Source organism: Chrysemys picta, chromosome 6 (assembly GCF_011386835.1).
Source record: "Chrysemys picta bellii isolate R12L10 chromosome 6, ASM1138683v2, whole genome shotgun sequence".
Lineage (NCBI taxonomy): Eukaryota > Metazoa > Chordata > Testudines > Emydidae > Chrysemys > Chrysemys picta.
Genome location: NC_088796.1, coordinates 39,215,289 through 39,236,237, shown reverse-complemented (window position 1 = coordinate 39,236,237; position 20,949 = coordinate 39,215,289). Strand labels below are relative to the sequence as shown.

Here is a 20,949-nt window from a genome sequence, read left to right as displayed (position 1 = left end):
ACCTCCTCTCCCTCTGAGGGAGGCAAGCCAAGGAACAAGTCTCCTCTACTCCCAAGACACAGCAGTGACCTCCTCTCCACACCGGGGGTGGGGGGAATTGGCAAGGCAGGAGGTAGCCCTCCTAGTATTGACAGCCTGGCTGCTTTGGTGGATGAGCTGGACCTGATGCTCTCATCAACTACCATAAAGAATCATATTTTGAAGTGGTTTGGGGAGGACCCTAAAGAGCTATGGGTCTTCGAGGTAATAGCCCATAGAGATGAATATGTTAGTTTACAGTTCTTAGAGCGACTGTTTCAAGCAGATCTCTCTGAGGGCAATACATGATCATATACAATTTGGGTGGGGGGAAGGGGAGTGTGATATTACTGTGAAAAGTGACTGTAAACACGGCATTGTAGTATTCCACATTTACGGTCTCAGTGACTTCCATGCCAAATGTGCCAGGTTTACAAGTACATGTATGTTTTACTTCAATGCCAGCCCTATGCAAGTATTTTAAATTTCTTGAGGGAGGGTGGGAGGCCTTTGTTTGATTTGGATGTAAGTCCCTGTAGTGAGTCGGTGTGGCTCCCCTCCTGCCCAGCAGAGGGAGTGCCCTTACAAACACCCAAGTGGGCGGAGCCTCTGCCACCTGTGTAGTAAGTGAAGGCAACATAGTAAAGGCCTAATGAAGGCCCAGTATGAGGCCTGAACTAAACTAAAGTAATGGTCAAGACTTTGCTAGCATAAAAAGCAAAGTTAAGCTGTGAGCAAGAGGCAGGCCCTGCTCACAGAAGTTGGCAAGGAAAGGGCTGATGTTGCATAGTTACAGTATAAACATGGTACCAAGACACACTATACCGGAACATTCCACAGATAACATGGAACAGGCCGACCCAACCCAATGACATGGGCAAAAGGGTAAAATGATGGATAGAGTTGTTTTGATCGAACCAACAGGTACAAGGTGAGAGGCGGCACCTTACTACGTAGAGGGGTTGTACCTTGCTACGTAGAGGGGTTGCACCTCAATACGTCAGGAGTGATGTGTAACTTGTTTGTACCTGTGTATAAGAATGTGTCCCTGGGGTGGTGTCTTTGTCCGGCCACGGGGGCAGTGGAAAGTCCCGCCACTGAGCCGGGTCCTTGCCAAGAGACATCTATTAGTAGTATGCCCGGTAGACTAAGTAATCTACGGGGAACTGCAATTGTGTCCGAGATCGCAATAAACCTGGCCGAGGTGCCTTTGTATCTTAGTAGACTCTGTGGTTATTGGGGATTCTCGTCGGGTCTGCTGTGTCAGCTATCTGCGCAGAGCTGGGGCAGCACACAGAGGGAACACACGCACGCAGCCGAGTGATATCAACAGGAGAAAGCAGAAGCACCACACCGGTAGCCTCTCACAACAACCTGTTCCCGCCCCCCGGAAGTCAAGGGGCGGGACAGGAAGTATAAAAGCTGGCCGCCAGAGCTCAGTGAGGCCCCAGCCACTGCAGGGAGCAGACGTGTGGCGGGAAGCTCGCGGCCGGGAGACCTCTGAGGCCGTGGCCCTAACTGGCCGGAGCTGCTCCGAGCCCACTACGAGGAGGAACCACCGGAGCCCGTCCGCTCCTGTCATTGGGAGGAGCCGTTGGAACTCCCCCACACCAACCCCGAAGGCGAGATGCCACCAGGGCCCTTCTGCCCCTGCTGTTACCAGGAGGAGCTGCTTGAGTCCACACCGGACTTCCCCGAGTAGGTGCCGGACCTGCCACCAATCCCCGGCCGGGAGGAACCCATGCTGATGGACTGGACTGGGCCCGGTGCCACGGACGAGGTAGGCCCTGAGGGGGAACCTGGAAGTAGCCCGGGGGTAGCCGACCCTGGTCAGGCTGCAGACACATACGAGCCGATGTCAGTGTGTTTCGGTCAGGATACCCCACTGACTCGCAGCAGCTGCTGCTAGGGCCCCGGGCTGGGACACAGTGGAGTGGGTGGGCCTGCGTCCCTCCCACCACCCCGCTCACGGGTGGCAGGCTTCCCCCTCACCCAACGCTCAGGTATAGGGCCTTGGGCCTAGCCTGACCATTATATTGTTGCTCAGCCCCTGCACCAAAGGGCCTGAGCCCCCTAACTGTTTGTTTGCTCAGCCCCTGCCTGAGGGCCTGAGCCCCTGAACTAACTGTTTGTTTGTTCCACCGGTAGTGAGTCGGTGTGGCTCCCCTCCTGCTCAGGAGGGTCGAGCCCTGGCACGAACCTTCTACAGTCCCATTAAGTCTTACTCTACCTCAGGTGGTCTCAGTGCCATAGTTTAGATGCACCAAGGTATTCTAAGCTGGATTAGTTGCGTTTAACAACTCCTGTTCCCTGGGGCTTGGTACATGACAGAAGGGGATCTGCACAAGCAATACTGAAGAAGGAGAATGGAAGATTTCTTAAGTGAGTTCTAAGGAGGCTAGTTTTCTAGGATCAGTAACCAACTACAGAAACAGAGCTCTTCAAACCACTTTTATGAAGTCCTCAGGGGAGTGCACAAAAATATTTGTTCAAGATTTCTGAGATTATAGATCAACGCACCTTCATTCAGTGATGACTGTTGCTTTGTTGGCACTGCCAGTGCTAATCATAGCACTCACAATAGCACATTTATTTCCCAAGTTAACAATTAGCAGTGAAACATCTGGTGGGAAATGTCTATTTTCTCCATAACAGTGTGCAGAGAAGAGTCCTGTTGGGAACCTGGACCTGCTAATGTAAACGCTGAATCATGAGCCTAAGGTTTGCAGAAGTAGCCAGTGCCGCCCTTCCTACTATAAAAGCTGGCCATCAGAATTTAAGAGAAAAAAATTAGAAGTCACACCATTAACATGCAAATAAATCAGAGCTAGGCTATACAGAAACATGTATTGATTTAGCTAAATTGGGTTCCTAAAACCAGCTGAGTTATTTCAATACCAGTCAGGGTTTGGACACTTTCTTACCAATTTTAGCTAAATTGACTTAAGCCAGTTTTATTCCAAAAATAAGAGTGTCCACACAAAGACTTGGACTGAAATATCTAAATCACTTTTAGTTTACACTATTTGCTAGTTTGGTTTGTGTGTGTGTAGACAGGACTTCAAACTAGGTCAGACAGAGACATAATATGATATTAAACTCCTAATTAATAATATGGCATATTACAGTCCACACAGAAATGTAGTGAAATTTCTGCAATATATTTAAGTTATCATGAAACAGTGAAAACGAATAAAAGCAATTGCATATTTCTTATTAAGCAATACCTTACATAATATTACGAATTAAAAGTCAATGGCTATTCCAAATTAAGGTAAATCTCACCAGAGAGTTTAATTGAAATGTGTTTATAGACCTGTTTGTGAAAATGCTTCTATTCAGATAGAGGACAATTTTAAAAGAGTTTATGGATTAATAAATTTTAACGCCAGAAGAGACCATAATGATAATCTAGTCTGACCTCCTGTATAACAAAGGCCAAAGAACCTCACTCAATAATTTCTGCATCAAGCTTATAATTTCTGGCTGAGCTACAGCACATCTTTTAAAACAATATCCAGTCTTAATTTCAAGACTTCAAGTGATGTAGAATTTACCACAATTTCAAAATAAATTGTCCAAAGGTTATTTTCCCTCCCTGCTAAAAGTTTCCAGCTTATTTCTAATCTGATTTTGTCTAACTTCAGCTTCTCACCACTGGATCTCACTATGTTGGACTAAAGAGCTGTCTACTACCAGAAGACTCTTCTCTATTTAATAACAAAAATACCGCCTAGGTCTTATTGGTACTTGTAGACTGTGATGAAGTCACCTCTCAACCTTCTCTTGGATAAATAAATAGACTGAACTTTATAGTTTCTCAAAATAAGGAATGTTTTCCAGACCTCAGATGGTCTCCCTGATAGCTGGGGTGCATCTTTGATGGGGCTCGGAACAGTGAAGACTCCTTCAGGTGAATGAGGGGTAGGGGATCTCAACCAGGAGCAATTAAGGCAGTGCTCTACATGTGCCTTTTAATTCCTTCTCACCCTCCCACTTGCCTTTAGTTTGTATGTGGAGCTGCTTCTTTTTCCCCTTTTCCTTGTGCTGCAGAATGTGGGGTAGGGTGCTGCTTGCTGCATCTGACCTGCCCATTACTGTTGCCCCTGGACAGTGCGGGTGGTAATGGAGTCCATGGGAGATTGTTCAGTTTACTGCCAAGGCAAGTTGCCATTTCGGGCTCCGTTTCTGCTCCATCCTTTTCACCCTTTAATTAGTTGCTGATTACATTGGAGGTCCGGGTCTACACTGATCACTAGTTTTGGGATCTGTAAGAGCTATTTCCCATAGGATAAAACTGCTGTATGGCTTTTCACTTTCAATCCAGCATCAAGGAGGTCTGGTTTGTGGGGTGGAGGTGTTAAATTACAACTTTGGCAGATTCTAGTGTGGTTAGTGAGTTTAAAGAGGGTCCAGTTTGAGGTCACTGCAACCCAATGGGCATTGGTCCAGAGCACAGCAATGCACAGTGAAGGGTTATGCCTCCATGTCTTGTGCAACATTTGTCAGCATCCTTTTTGAAGGACACAGTATTCCAGTAAGGGTCTCACTAATGCCATATACAAAAGTAATACCACCTTCCTACTCCTAATCAATATTCCTGTTTATATATCTAAGGACTGTGTTTTCCTCCTTAGCTACTGAATCACAATGGAAATTAATAATCAACTAGTTATCAACCTTGACCCCTAAGTCCTTTTCAGAGTCACTGCTTTCCAGGATACAGTTCCCCATCTTATCAGTGAGTCCTGAATTTTTGTTTCCAGATACATGACAATACATTTGTCTGTGTTAACACTTATGTTGTTCAAATAAGCCCACCTTACCAAGTTATCTAGGTCAGCCTGTATAACTAACCTGTCTCCACCATTATTTATCACTCCACCATTTTTTCTGTCATCTGCAAATTGTATCACAATTATTTTATATTCTCTTACAGAGATTATGCACCTAATTTATTTTAACCACCTCCTATTGCCTTGAAGCATGCCATATGATCAATTCAGTCACTAACTGTCACTTACTTATGTTTTTTATTTATTCATTTAGCAAAATTTCCACTTTATTACTTTCAATATAAAGAGGACAGGTATTAGACACATGGCTCAGATGTTACTTTTTCATTAGAATAGTACAAAAATGGGCAAACACCACTAAAAGTACAATAGAAATACTAAATGAACAGCTTCATATTTCTTTTATTTATAAGAATTAATTTTAATTAATTTTCAAATTAGATGCTTACATACTACTATGAAGCTGTAAAATTCTACATGATTTCTGAGTATTTCTATCTCTTGACATATTCAATTTTAACTTTTAAAATTGCCCTCAATTCTACTATTAGAACAAACAAAAAACAACAACAACAACAACAACAACAACAAAATCACCACGATAAGGATCAAAAGACTTCTAGAAGAACTACTTAAAGAACTAATGGTGATGTTAAGAAGAATAATGAAAGCAGAATCAGTGTGCTGTTTCCATCCCTTTGCTTTCGAATGCAGAAAGACATACTGCATGTTTAATCTTTAACAATTTGAAATTACACCAAAAACATTTTTTTTTAAACTTTCCCATCTATGAAATTGCAATGATAGCTTCGAAGAAATAGAAATTGAATAAGGAATTACAATCACTAATACAAGAAACTACATTTTGCTGAAATGCAAGTCCCTTTTAAAAGATGAACTTTGTCTAAAACAATTAATACTGGGTGCTAAAGTTGAAATGTCATATTCTAGAGGTGCTTTCAGACCACAAAGCAACAGAACGAAGAATTCTAAATCTGGAGGAAAGACCTAGTTTCAAAGAGAACTTCAATCTTATGATAAAAGTGCAAGATGTCAGAAAACTTACAGCTTTGAAGACAAAGATGAATAATTTGGTTTAGAGAAATGTTTCTGAAAGAAATCCATATTTACAACTGGAACCAAAGGCATGCTTTTATGATTATCTGTCTATTTCTGTGCAATTATCTTTGAAAAAAACCTTTAAAAGATACGTAAAGAAACAAACAAGGTATAATTTCCACATAAAAGAAAATTCAACGGAAGAAAACACAATATCTTTCTGTTTATATGAATAATATCAAATTGTATTGACAAACTCTCACAGTTGTATCAATGCATGAGTGTATTTTTGAAACCATCTCATTAATCACTCAAACAAGCTCCAAGTCTTTGTAGCTAGAACACAAACATCAAGATGAACAGATATATAAGAGTGAAAGGAAAACTTCATTTTTAATTGTAATATTTTAACCAGTAAATCTAACAAATGTAGAATCATGGTTCGACTTAAACATAGTGCACTATGGGTAGGGTAGAGGTGGAAAGGGGTAGTTTTAAATGGTTGAGCACCAAATAATTTTATCCCCAAATTAGTAAAAATATCTAGTCTAGAGAAACAACAACAACAACAAAAAACAATTAACAGCTTCCCTACCATTTCTTAACGGCAACTCAACAATGTGACTCCCACTATTTTAATCACAGGGGTTTCATTGACCTATCTCCCACCTCTCAGGGAGGTGGATTACCTACGCTGATAGGAGAACTCCTCCTGTCGACATAGGCAGCGTCTAGCATGAAGCACTATAGCAGTGGTTTTAACTTACCAAGAGAAAAATGCTCCAGAGGCATGCCTCTCTCAAAGGTGTAATCTCTGTTGAAAGCTCTCCACAGAGAGACATACATAAGAGACTGTACCAGAAGTAATCATTGTTTATCATTTGTGTTCTGTTTTGTGGTGTTTTATTTGTTTTCTTTTCCTTTCTTTAATAATAATATATTACATGGTTAATAATTTTGATAATTTTGCTTAGTTTTAATTGTGGTGTTCCCTAAGGTATGTCAAAGAAGTGGTCTTGCATCGACCTAGCACTGTCTACGCTGAGGATAATAGCTCATCTTAATTAATTACCCTTGTTACAGTTGGTACGGCAACACCCATTTTTTCATGTTCTCTGTCTATATGTATTTTCCTACTGTATTTTCCACTGCATGCATCCGATGAAGTGGGTTTTAGCCCACAAAAGCTTATGCTCAAATAAATTTGTTAATCTCTAAGGTGCCACAAGTACTCTTCATTCTTTTTACTGAGGATAAGGTCAGTTTAACTACGCTGCTCAGGGGGTGTGGATTGTTCACATTCCAGAATGACACAGTTAAAACTGATCTAATATTCTAGTGTAGACCTGGCCTTAAAAGAAATCACCTAAGAAGTTGTCCTAAAACAGGCCAATAAATGAATACTAATGAAATACCAATATTTCTATGTTTACCAATATTTAGAGACAGTCTTCTTTCCAGGAATACATGGCCTATCGTTTCTTGGTACTCTTGATTCGATTTGCAGTAATTTTGGGATAAAATTACATGGCACTCAGCCATTTAAAACTTTCCACCCCACAACTACTTATCTTTAAACTTGGTTAACAGTCAGGCAACTCAGGATTGCACTCATAACTAAAATGAATTAGTAAATAATGTAAAATAGCTCCTCTCATTGGATTAATAACAAGAATTAAAAAGGTTTTAAATTGTTAACATGCTGACAAAGACACTTAAAAAATATTTACATTTTGACATGACAAAACAGACATGAAATAAAATTCTGTCTAGCTCTATGTAGGTATGCAGAGGGGAAGGGGCACACTCTTAAGACACTGCCCTCAGGAAATATAAGGACTGCTGGAGGCTAGTGTCACAAAGGGAGCAAAGAGGAAGAACAGGCATGAGTCCACAGTGGCAAGAATTGGGGTGGCACAAGGCAAGTACACACTGCTTCTGATGAAAAGGTGTAATAGGTACTTCTCTGGCCCATGTTCCCTTAGCACACCACCTGTGGAAGCAACCGCTAGGACAGTGACACTCTTTCACCATCCCTACTGGGGGTTATAGGACAAGAGCCACGATTTTACTCACCTGTGGTCCCCTCACCACCCATGGCAATTGAGAAGCTGTGGGGTCCCCTTGCCGCCAGCCAAAGCTGGGCTGTTGCGGGGGATGGGTGGGGCCCTCTGCCACCTGCCGTGGCTGGGCGGCTGCGGGGCCTCCTCGGTGCCTGCCGCGGCAGGGCAGCTGCGGGGGAATGACCCACCGCCCGCAGGGAGTGGGTGCTCTGGGATCCCCCTACCACCCACGGGGGCTGGGAACAGGGGGGTCCCCCTGCCCCCCACAGGGGCTGGGAACTGTGGGGTCCTCCTGCTGCCTAGGGGCTAGCGGCTGAGAGCTGCGCAGCCTGTCAGTTCCAGCCCCAGGGCAGAAAATGTCACTGAGGTCTCTGGAAGTCATGGATTCCGTGACTTCCATGACATAATCATAGCCTTACTCAAAACACAGACAAAAAGACTCCACAGCCTCTGAACAGCAGTAGCCGCCACCCTTTACTAACAGCAAGACAGTACAGAGCTCCTCCTGACAGAGCATCCTGCTACAAGAGGCTTTTAAAGTTGGTCTCTGATATAAAATTTGCAAAAGGAGAGGAAAAAGGCTAGAGTTTAGTTTACTAACGTTTTGAAAGACCTCTTAGCTTAGTTCAATATATACTTTTAAATCTATTTACATTTATATGTCTGCATTTATATTTTTATTTGCATGTTACCTATAACAAACATTTTATGATTTGCCTATATATATATATTATTTTTAACCACAATAACCGACAGCAGAATACAGGAGATTATTTTTAAAATATTTATGTGGATTGAAAGGTGTAACTAAAAGTGAGGTTTCTAAGTAGTAAGTAAGAGCACAGAACGAGGAAGAGAAATAAAATAATGTAGTATAAGTCAGTCAAATACATGAAGTCTTACATAATTTAAGAAGGCAAACACAGATAGTTGGACACTGTTCAGTTTGAGGAAAACAAGTAAAAAGAGGAAATTGCTGCTACATGGAAATGTTTTGTAGCATACTAACCAGGAAAGATTTTTTTTTTTTAAACTATGAGCTTCTAAAGACTCTAGCACAATGTGCAGCTGTACTTCAGAAGATAAACAGGATGCTGGATTGAAGGACTACACACACACAATGTTATATATAGTGCTATTATTGTTATTAAAGACACTTAGATCTTACCTACTATGCTACATATGGCTCTGATTGACATTGCCTAGAAAGATTTTATAATACATAAACAGAGACTAAATGTAGACCAATATGAACTAAAACCATAAAGTGGTGTTAAACCTTAGCCACTCTAGAATCCTTCACTGGTGCTGACACTTTACCTACAAGCTTTCAACAAAGGAATACTGTAATATTTTTGAGGAGGTTGAAATGTAAGAAATCTCATGCCATTGTTGTGTTAAGGCTCTCTCACCCAGTCCCTGAAACTTTGGGGTTCTGAAAACAATTTTGCTTCTTAAATATCATCCTGCAAGCCCATCCTTACTTGAATGAATAATCCTATTGACTTAAATGGTGTTATTCATATGAATAAGGCTATTCAGGTATAAGCCCAATATTTTCAAGTTAAGTAGGGCTGAGCCCCATTAGTATTTGGAAGGAAGATTTCTAGGAGAAAAGCAAACCATGTATACTTTCCATACCGTACTGTTGCAACTATGTCTCAGGTAAACAACTGAAAAATGAAAATGTTAACTTAAGAAGTAGCCCAACTTTTGGAGATGGAGAGAAAAAAAAATTGGAAAGTATTCCCCAAAAGTAAAGAGAATCCTTCATTTGAGGTTTACTCAGACACTTTTATATTTTCTACAATTTTCCCGTCTTCAATAACAAGCAGCTTACTAGTTTTCAAAAATACGCTGAAGTTCATCTGTCCCATGGTCAAAAATAATACTATAGTTTGGAACCCTCATCATTTAATCCTATACGTTTTTTCCCCCCTTTTAGATAACGCACTTTTTCTCCTCAAACAACATTCAGCATAGAACATGTTATTGTGTTAGGGTGGCCAGATGTCCCGATTTTAGGGTCTTTTTTTTATATAGGCTCCTATTACCCCCCATCCCCTATCCCGATTTTTCACATTTGCTGTCTGGTCACCCTATCTTGTGTAGAAGACCCACATACTGTCAACACACAATCAGTATGATATAGTGTAAAACACTCATTTCAAAAGTACATTTTGTCTGTCTTAAGTTATAATGAATACCTAACATTAAATTATCATATAATAAAAAGCACATTTTATAGTAAACCATCACACCTGGGACAGGCAAGATCAGCTGAAAGGGACTACACTGTGTTGATATGTACTACTGCACTCAAATCTCTTCTTCTGAATGCTGGATCTGAAGAGAAGTTTGAGTCAGTATGTTAATGCCTATGGATAATGTACCAAGTCAGAGTAAGAAACATTATAACTGAAACAGAATTACCATATGTTTAAGCAGGCCTCTGGCAGAATGTGAGCTCACAGCAAGGAGCGAAATGACCCCCGTTAGCCTATTAACACTGCTTGATACAAGACTATATCCCATTAGCTAATGATGAGTGACAGGCTTTTTGTCAATTCTTAAAACATTAGATTACACATAAGGGAATCAGATTTCTTGAGTTATGCTGAAAGACAAAACTTTAAAGCTCTAAGTAAATTCAATAAATGTCAACTTTATTTTGGTTTTTGCTTTAAAAGGGGAATATTGGGAAACGGCGGAATTGGGATTAGGCCAAACAAATGTTAACTGAATATCCCAGACCTTGTTCTAAAAATAATTTTACCTAAGCAAAAGCAATAAAAGAGAATTTACAAAACAGGGCTGCTAATTCCCCAGATACCAGGCTAGGGTAATTCCTTCCTAGGAACACTATCTTGAGGGCTCCCCAAAGAAAGAAAAATATGAGTCAACAGATTCAAGGAAAGTAGGCAAATCTTCCTAACACTAAACTGATCCTCCAAGCACATAATCATTTGCTAGGGTAGACAGCCAATTTCTCTAATGGTATGAAAAAGAAACTGCTAACTAATGGACTGGGGACCCAACAGACTCGTCTTCAATCTACCCTGGAGTCATGTCTATGACTGATGCTGACCAGTAATTCATCTTTAAGAATCACCAGGAAGGTCTGATCTTTGCAAAAGGAAATCTGGAGCAGCTGGAAGCAGAATGAGATACTGTGGTTCAAAATGTTCTTAGTACAAGGACTGGCAAGACCAGTCTAAAGCAATCAACCTAAGTTTTGCTCCCTCCATTCATGTCTTTCAGATACTCTTTGAGGGAGGAAAGACATGCATCGAGGATTCCACCCACTGACAGAACTCCCAACAATCTGAATCTGCGACAAAACCTCTTCAGCTAAATTTTGAATTTGGTTACAAATAAGTCCACCATGCGAAACTCTATTCTTTGCATATCTCCTGAAAATTTTTTAAGAGCATTTCCCAAGAAGCAATTGAGGCAGTCAACCTGCTGGTTCAGACTTATGGCTAGATGCCTTGCCCTGGTGGACTGGAGATAAGCTTCTGTTCATTATAAAAAAAAGCAATGATCCCTCCTGAGCTAAGCTATTCACCCAAATGCTCCCCATTTGGGGAGCTATGACGAGGCTTTTGTTTTCTAAAATTTCATGGATACAGAACTGACTGTAGAATTTGGCGGCATTCAAAAAAAATTATGGGGCTCATGGAAAAAATTGTGAACTAAGTTTAACTCTATGCTATACTGATTTCCTGAGTTTCAAGGCAGACTGAACAGTATTTTTCAGGTAACTGTGAATGCCCTTTCTCATCTAAATATATGTGATAACTATGAATCCCAACAGTGATAATTTCAATGCCAGCTATTACACTGTTCATCATTTTAGCAAAACAAAACAAAACAAACACCCAGTTTATGTACTTATCTACCACTGGTGGATGCAGTGAGGCATAATGAGGAAGGGGCAATGATGTAGCTGGTTGCTATCGTGGTCTGCAGGGGGAGGAATTTATGTTTTTCCATTTTTTTTGTTCATTTATAATATATTAGGTATTCAACCCGCCATCCCTCCCTAAAGATAAATCAGCTATGCCCTGCTCAACAAAGGAGAATGGAAGAGGAAGAACATTCACTCCCTAATGCCAAAAGCTTTGAACACCTAACAGATGTTCAAACCTTAAATAATCTCCCAACTCCTTCCTGATGCTGAAAGTCCAAATGCCCCCTAACCAGCTGCCAAAATCTCCAGCTTTCCACATGGCAACTTCTATACAACTACATGTTGTCAATGCAAATTCTTTGGCACCTGTAAAACTTAAAATTTGGTACAGTGTAAAACTGAAAAATCATTTCAAAATTGAGATCTATGTTCAAATTAACATATCATGGAATTCTGCACTGAGTGTATTCTTTACTCTCTAACAAACATAACATAACATAAGAATGGCCATACTGGGTCAGACCAATGGTCCAACTAGCTCAGTATCCTAACTTTGGACAATAGCCAGTTCCAGATGCTTCAGAGGGAGTGAACAGAGTGGGTCAATTTATTGAGAGATCCATCCCATTGTCCAGGATCCATACTGCAGTATGTAACCCATCACTTAAATCAGCTTCTGTATCAGATGACTGGAGGATAGCTAATGTGATAATTTTTTAAAAGACTCCAGAGGCGATCCTGGCAATTACAAGCTGGTAAGCCTAACTTTGGTACCAGGCAAATTGGTTGAAACTATAGTAAAGAACAGAATTATCAGACACCTAGATTAATGTGATATGTTGGGGAAGAGTCAACATGGCTTTTGTAAAGGGAAATCATGCTGCACCAGTCTACTAGATTTCTTTGAGGGGGTAAACAAACATGTGGACAAGGGTGATCCGGTGAATATAGTGTACTTGGACTTTCAGAAAGCCTTTGACAAGGTCCCTCACCAAAGGCTCTTAACCAAACCAAGATAAGAGGGAAGATCAGGAACTGGTTAAAAGACAGGAGACAAAGGGCAGGAACAAATGGTCAGTTTTCAGAATGGAGAGAGGTAAACACTGGTGTCCTCCAGGGATCTGTACTTGGACCAGTGCTGTTGAACATATTCAAAAACGATTTGGAAAAAGGGGTAAACAGTGAGGTGGCAAAGTTCGCAGATGATACAAAATTACTTAAACTAGTAAAGTCCAAAGCAGCCTGCAAAGACTTACTAAGGGATCTCACAAAACTGAGTGACTGGGCAATAAAATGGCAGAGGAAATTCAGTGTTGATAAAGGCAAAGTAATGGGAAAATATTGGAAAACATAATCCCAACTATACATACAAAATGATGGGGGGCCAAATGAACTGTTACCGTTCAAGAAAGACATCTTGGACCCACTGTGGCTAGTTCTCTGAGAACGTGCAGCAGCAGCAGACAAAAAAGCTTAACAGAATGTTAGGAACCATTAGGAAAGATGTAATAATAAGACAGTAAATATTATAATGCCACTATATAAATCCATGGAATGCCCACACCTTGAATACTACATGTAGTTCTGGTCGCCCCATCTCAAAAAATGATATATAAGAAATGGAAAAGATACAGAGAAGGGCAACAAAAATGACTAGTAGTATGGAACAACTTCCACATGGTAAAAGATTAAAAAGACTGGAACTGTTCATTTTAGAAAACAGACAACCGAGTGGGAATATGAGCGCAGTCCATAAAATCATGAATGGTGTGGAGAAAGTGAATAAGGAAGTGTTATTTACCCCTTTACATAACATAAGAACTAGAGGTCACCCAATGAAATTAATAGGCAGCAGGTTTAAAAGAAACCCAAGTACCGTATATACTTGTTCATAAGCCAAATTTTTTTAGTAAAAAAGGGAAGCACCAGAGATGGGGGTCAGCTTATGAACGGGTATAGAGAGGGAGAGGTGGGACACAGCCTCTCCCGCCAACAGAGGGAGCAAGGAGAGGCAGCACAGCCAGCAGAGCCAGAAGGGAAGAGGCGGGGCCAGAGTCTCTCCGCTTCTGGCCACGCTGCTCTCTCCCCAGCCTCCAAAGCAGCTGCAGGTCCGGGGCTGGCAGGCTGCAGCCGTGCCGCTTGGTCCCGCCCCCGAGAGCAGGCTGTGGCCGCACCGCCCGGGCGCTGGAGCACGCTGTGGCCGTGCCACCTGGTCTGGCCTGCCGGAGCAGGCTGTGGCCGTGCTGCGCAGCCTGCCGGAGCAGCTCCAGCCAGGTCAGAGACATCCTCCCATAGCTCTCCCCAGATAAGGTGGGAAGGGATGGGATGGGGAGAGTGTGGGGGTCCCGGGCTAGGGGTGGGGTGATGTGGGGGGTGGTCACAGGGGTTACTCTTCTGACTCCCAGCTTCTCCCCATGAAAAATTTCCCCACCAGTTGCTGTCCTGGCCCGTCAGGGTAACCAGCTGGTGCGCTGGGACACTCTGTTTACTTAGGTTTACCTCCGTGTGCCTGCGGACGCTCAAGGTAAACAAACCATCTCGGACCACCAGTGGCTTACCCTGATGGCTAGGAGCCAAAGTTTGCTGATCCCTGAATTATAGGGTTGGCTTATGAACAGGTTATAAAAATTTTCCATTTTTACTTATCCATCTTGGGGTGGTCGGCTTATAAACGAACCGGCTTATGATCGAGTATATACGGTAAGTACTTTTTACACAAAATACAGTCAACTGGAGGAACTCGTTGCCAGGGGATGTTGTGAAGGCTGAAAGTATCACTGAGTTCAAAAAAGAATTAGGGTGGTAATAACTACAAACCTTGGATGGAGGGGTACAGTTCTTCTCTACACACAGGGATAGCTGAATCAGATTTGGACCCATGTTCCCAAACTGAGTCCTAGGCTCAGAGTCCATGGCAGATCATGTGGTGGTGACAATTCCTCCATATGCACAGACAAAGGTTACTTAGAATGCCTTATTTCTCCATGATAGGTCCCAAGAGTAAAAGGAGCAAAATGAGCTGCACCTATTGGGTTCACATACATCTTCACATGCATTTTTTTTTCTCATTGTCATGTTGAAAAAAAAAATCCTATATATGAAGTAAACCAAACAAATACTGTACTCACAAGAGAACATCAAAAGCCTAAGGAGCAGATTGATCCAACTACTTAAATGTGGAGGAGAGAAGCAGCAACTCTTTAGTTTTAAACTGGGGGGGAACCTGAAGTAGAATTATCTACTTCATATATTCAATATGTTCAAGTAATGCTGTCCAAGAAACAAGCAGACAAATTATACTAGCTATGCAGAACTAAAAAAGAGAAGAATTATTTCATACTATTTTATATTAAGCTTTTTCATTTCTTTGGTCACTAACAACAGATATAGCAAAATTATTTATCAGTATATTCTTAAAAATGTTTAAAAATCATCAGACAAGATCTTTTAAATTTGTTTTAACATTAGTGACAAACAATGATATCTATTAAATTTTGCTCACCTATTGTCTGATGGCAGAAGTGAAAGTAATGCCAAAGCTGAAAGCTTTCTTCTTTCTGGTTGGGTAATATTATCCATGCGGTCAACCCACATTTCAATCATGTTACCAAGAAGCTGGTCCAACTGCAAAAACAAATCCCCGCCACAGTATTACATATAGTCTACAAATGCAGTGTTAAACTCTTCATGTAGGCAAGTATTTCCCTTTATCTGAATACACCACTACCCCTATAAAACGCGACCTGATATAACACGAATTTGGATATAACATGGTAAAGCAGTGTTCCGTGGGGGACGGACGGACGGGGCGGGGCTGCACACTCCGGCGGATCAAAGCAAGTTCGATATAACGCGGTTTCACCTATAACGCGTTAAGATTTTTTGGCTCCTGAGGACAGCGTTATATCGGGGTAGAGGTGTATATGTAAAAGTGAGACATGTTTCACATAAACTGAAATATACACATTCAGGTTATTAGAAATTCAATTATTTTAATTTAGCTCTTAATTTGGATCATCTAATCTGATTTCCTGTATAAAGCAGGCCATTCAATTTCTCTCACTTACCCTTGTTTTGAGCCTAATAACTTGCGGTTGGCCAAACATATCTTTCAGAAAGGCATCCAATCTTGATTCCAAGACTTCAAGAGATAGAAAAACCACCACTTTCTTTGGTAGTTTGTTCTAGTGATTAATTATCTCACTGTGAAAAATCTTTGCCTTAATTCTAATTTGAATTGGTCTTGACTTCAACTTCCAGCCATTGGTTCGGTTCTTGTTATACCTTTCTCATCTAAATTAAACGGCCCTTTAGTACCCAGTCTTTTCTCCCATTGAGGTTCTTATACACTGTAATCAAGTCACTTCTCATTCTCTTTTCTGATAAACTAAGCAGACTGAACTCTAAGTCGTTGACTGTAAGGCATATTCTTGGGCCTTGGTATCATTTTTGTGGCTCTTTTCTGCACCCTCTCCAATCTTTCAATATCCCTTTAAAAATGTGGACACCAGAATCAGACGTACTCTAGTATTGGTCTCAACAATGCCATATACAGAAGTAAAATCACCTCCCCACTCCTACTCAGAATCTATAGATTAAAGTTTCAGATTTATCTGTGTGAATTCATACTCTTCAATTAAGAATTAACTCACTGCACAGAAGCAGCTTTTAGGATGCTAGGCAATACTTTAGGTAAGTACACTATATTTTCACCCTCTGAGCAATGGTTTCATGGTAAATTTATACTATAATTCCACACTGTAAGCAAATCAAGAATTATTAAATTCTTAAAAAACTAGAAAAGGTATGCATTTTCAATTGTAGAGTAAACAGTTATGCTGAACACAACTGCTGGGCAGTATATTTAAAGAAGGAAAGTGCATCCTCTACTTTCATTTTGCTTTCTTACAGTTCCTTGGAATGTTAATTCCACCCAGGTGTGTGCTTGCCTTTCAAATGACTGACCTGGATGTTGTGTGTGTGTGTGTATATATATGTGTGTGTGTGTGTTTTCTTTTTGTTTTGTTTTAAACCCATTTCCTTAACAATCTGAGGTGATTATGTGATTCAACTTCAGAGCTAGCATGCACATTTATCTTCAAGAATCAGAGTAATTGCTGACACTATAAGGAAGATTCCTATTCCTATTGAAGTCAATGAAACAACTCCCCTTAACTTCAACAGAAGCAGGCTCAGGGGACCGAGAGAGAACTAGCACAAGCTGGCAGGCCAAAAGGGAAAAAAAGGAAGGTGAGAGACAGACAAAGAGAATGGATCAATTGATGGATAAACCCAGATGCTAATCTGAATGCAATGTAAGCAAAAAAAGCCCAAGTGAAGAGTGAAGGGACATGATGACTTTAGTGGATGAAGGTCAAGAAGGTGTGTGTGGGGGGGGGGGGGCGAGGGGGTAGTTGGAAGATATTTGGCCTTGTAATACAATGGCTATAAACTAAGACAGAGGAAGAAAATAAGCCCAAAACTCTAAGAGCACCTGGGGGAGGATGTACAGTCTGAAGTGTACTAAGATAGCCGGAGAGAATTGGAAGAAAATCATTCATATTAAACATGATTACAACAGACTTTAAAGGGTCAAACTGGGTTTGGGGCTGCATCGTGCTAGGTATGGTACAAACACAAAAGATTACATGGCAGACCCACAGAGTTTACAATCTAAAATAACACATGACACATGAAGTTGTGGGAGAGAGGAACACAATCAAACATACAAAATTACTAGATACATACAAATATTACCAATTTCCCCCCCCCTAATTGTAGTAATCATCAAGTATCACCATATGCCCATTAATCAATCCATCATTAATTAGCTTACTTCTTAGAGGTCTTGAGGCAGAGGAGACTGACGGAACAGAAGTTAAGGAAGAGCATTTGATAGTGTTAAGCAGCTGACAAATTTGGAGATAAAGCTGGTATGTTTGGAGGCAGAGAGGGTGGGTGCCATGCTAAGAATCAAGAACAGACAAGTAAGGAAGGGTACAGTTACCCTGAAAGTAAGAATGAGCCTAGTGCAGTTTAAAAACAGTCTTTTGATACAGAGTATGAAGAAACGTGTCCTGAAATCAGCTGAATATTGTGAATAGTGTTAGTGAGGTAGGGTATATGTTGAGACTTGCATTTTTTTGTTCTTGAATATACATGATAATGAAACTCTACAAAAATCAGGTTCTTAATTTAGCGTATGATAGAGCGTTTGTTTTTTTTTTAATTCACACTTATGGAGATGCAGGTTGAAACGCCATAATTAAATCTGCAATCTGCACCCATTATAATCCTTATTTTCTCACACTAGTTAATGTTGTTAAACATAATTTGAAAGTATTAAACAAACTGAGGATAAAACAATAGCAGTGATATAACCAGGTGTTATTCTTGAAATAAATGTGAGTTTTACTTTTTCAGATATTTCACTAGTATTTTAATTTTGAATGAGACTGCTGATAGTAATGAAAAAAATCAAAACACAGGAAATTCCCTGTGGATGGGTAAATAAAGTTCAGCTTTTCTCTATGCAATAATATATTTAGTGCATGGCAACACAGAATATACTCTACTAACAGTATAGGAGCTACTGTACATAAATCTGCCAGCAAATTTTGGCAAACTGATTTCACATAGAGGAACCACTTTTACACGCCTTTCAATAGACATCACATTATTTTGTGACTGTATGGAATGTCAGATACCATACATTACAGGAGAAGGTAATTAATATAGGCGGTGATTATATGTGCTTGATTCTATCCATATTCATTTTAAACAAAGTGTTATCATCAAAGCTATAATACTTTCAGAAATTACAATATAAAACTGATGGGACAGCACAGTTAGGGAAATTCCGATTGCCTGGCAGAAAAGGAAAATGTGCAGAGCTACCAAAGAACAGAACTCTACACATCAGATCAGATGCTTGACGGAAAACCAAAATCCCAGTTAGGGAATTACAATGTAAAGCAGTTTGAAACTAGTGAGACTCAGTGTTGTCCCCATCTTAAAAAAGGCAGTATGAAATATGGAGAGCTGTCAGATTCAAACTAATTCAACTATATTATTCAAATGAGGATTTAGTTTGTCTGGTAGAATCTCATGAACAGCACTTAATGTGATTCTAGAAGCATTTCTCAAATGTGGACACAGATTTTTTATTTTTTGCAGCCACAACAGCATGAGCAGAGATGAGGGGGAGGGAGGGAAGCAGCACTCAGCTGTTGCTCCTGAATAGCTGTTACTGAGGGCAAGTGAGATACGCCACCTTGGTATTTGTGCTGGCACCACGCAGCCTACTCAGGGGCTCCAGGCAGCGCCTCTGGAAACATGTGGGCCCAGTGTGTGCAGCACTGGAGGCGGTTCTTGTCAGTGGAGGTGGCTGCCGTGTTTGGTCGCTGGGGGGCTCTCCTGAGCAGCTGCCCCGCTCCCGCCCAGCCAGAGCACAGGGAGCCTGGGACTCCACAGGCAGCTGGTGAGTTCCTGACCCACCTTCCCCAGGGCGGGCTCTTCCTGAAGGGCCGCGAGATGCAGGGACAGAGAGATGGGTTTGTCAGAGCGGTCACGAGCAAGAGTTGCTGACTGCACTCTGAGGCCACCAAAAAAGTGGTTGTGTGGACTCCTGCTGTAGACCATGTACGTACTGGGAAAAGGAGACTAAGGACAAAAGGTGCAAGAAACAGAAGAGAAAAAGCTGAAGAAAAAAACAAAACAGTTTGGCAAATTAGCAGGTGAGAAGCTGTCCAACAAAGGCAGCATACTCAAAGAGAAGGCATAAAATGGATACTCCATTCTATTACTAACTCACAAATAATTACCTCTTCTGAGAACCCTAGTGCTACAGTTAGTTGTGGGAGTGTTGAGCCCCATTTTCACCAGGCCCAATGTTCACACAGCTTCCTTAACTGTCAGAACTGTAATTCTGTACTTTTGGATAAAATGTCACAGGAAAATATTAAATAGCCTCAAATCTATCTGTAGCTATTGGGGGAGTGAGGTAGGAGGAGAGAAGAAAAAGACAATTGATGTCACACTTCAAAATACATGGACATGCCATATCCTAATCTATGAATCATGCAATTACACTGCCACATTTGCTGTACAACTAGACAGAATGTGTTATTTAATGCCATTTCATATTAAATGGCTACCCTAAAAAACATATAATTTATTTATTGAGCTACAATCACTGAAGTATCTTGATTCCAAAAACTGTAAGATTTCCAAGCCCTGATTCTCAGTAACAATGTAGTGGAGCGTAAAGATTCCCTGATTCAGAGCCATTTACCCTGGTGAAAATTAGGGCTACACAAGAACAGAAAAAAGGTACCTTATACCAGTGGAGGATCAGTCTTACCGGATCACTGCTCTGCCATGGCCCCTCCAATCTTTACCCCATCCCCAATGGGCCCTCGGAAGGCACTCAAAATACCCCTTCTTTTACCTTGGATTGTGGGGTGCAGGCTGGAATAGGAGGAGCTACAGCCATCTCCACTAGCTGTATACCAGTGGAACGTTCCCCTGCACCTGGGGAATATTCTGTTGGCCATCTTTGGGGTCATTAAGGTTGCTTTGCATTGCTTATGCAGTGCAAAATGGCCACAGTGAACTGGAAAATCTGTATTACCTCTGCTGGTAGATTTTTGCTTACTAGGCACTTTTAAAAATGTTTGTTATTAATTCCTTTTTATGTTTATTACTAATCTTCATTATTAAAGGAAGCCTTTCATAAATTAGTGAGTTTTGCATCATGATTTGAAGGCTATCAATCTTAGACCCAACCTGATCACCGGCAGGAGGGTTATTCTGCAGCTGATAGCCTTCTCTCAAAAAGGCCTTACACATCCAACTCCCAAGAGCTGTACTCTAGATTAAGCTATTCTGGGGGATTGTGAACAGATAGAAAAAGCTGGGCCCTCATCCACTGAGGGCCTTGTAGAAAAGATCAGGGCCTTATATTAGTTCCAGAAGCACAAAAGGAGCCATAAGAACATGCAGAGCATTGGTGCAATCAGTTTTCAATATTTCTTCCTTATTTAGGAGGCATCCTGCTGCATGCTGCACAAACGGACGTTTGTGTTGATCTCACTGTCAC

General features: G+C 41.1%; 1 protein-coding gene across 8 annotated transcripts in view; it reads right to left on the bottom strand.

The window, feature by feature from the left end:
• IPO11 (importin 11) overlaps nt 1–20,949 on the bottom strand; it is a 255,344-nt gene that overhangs the window by 64,461 nt on the left and 169,934 nt on the right. For all 8 annotated transcript variants that reach the window (XR_010602178.1, XM_005300957.5, XM_005300955.4 and 5 more), the window contains one exon: nt 15,352–15,473. Coding sequence is in view for 7 of the 8 variants with exons in the window: in XM_005300957.5 (XP_005301014.2) it covers nt 15,352–15,473 (122 nt within the window). In the remaining variant the exon portion in view is untranslated. The remainder of the gene's footprint in view (nt 1–15,351; nt 15,474–20,949) is intronic.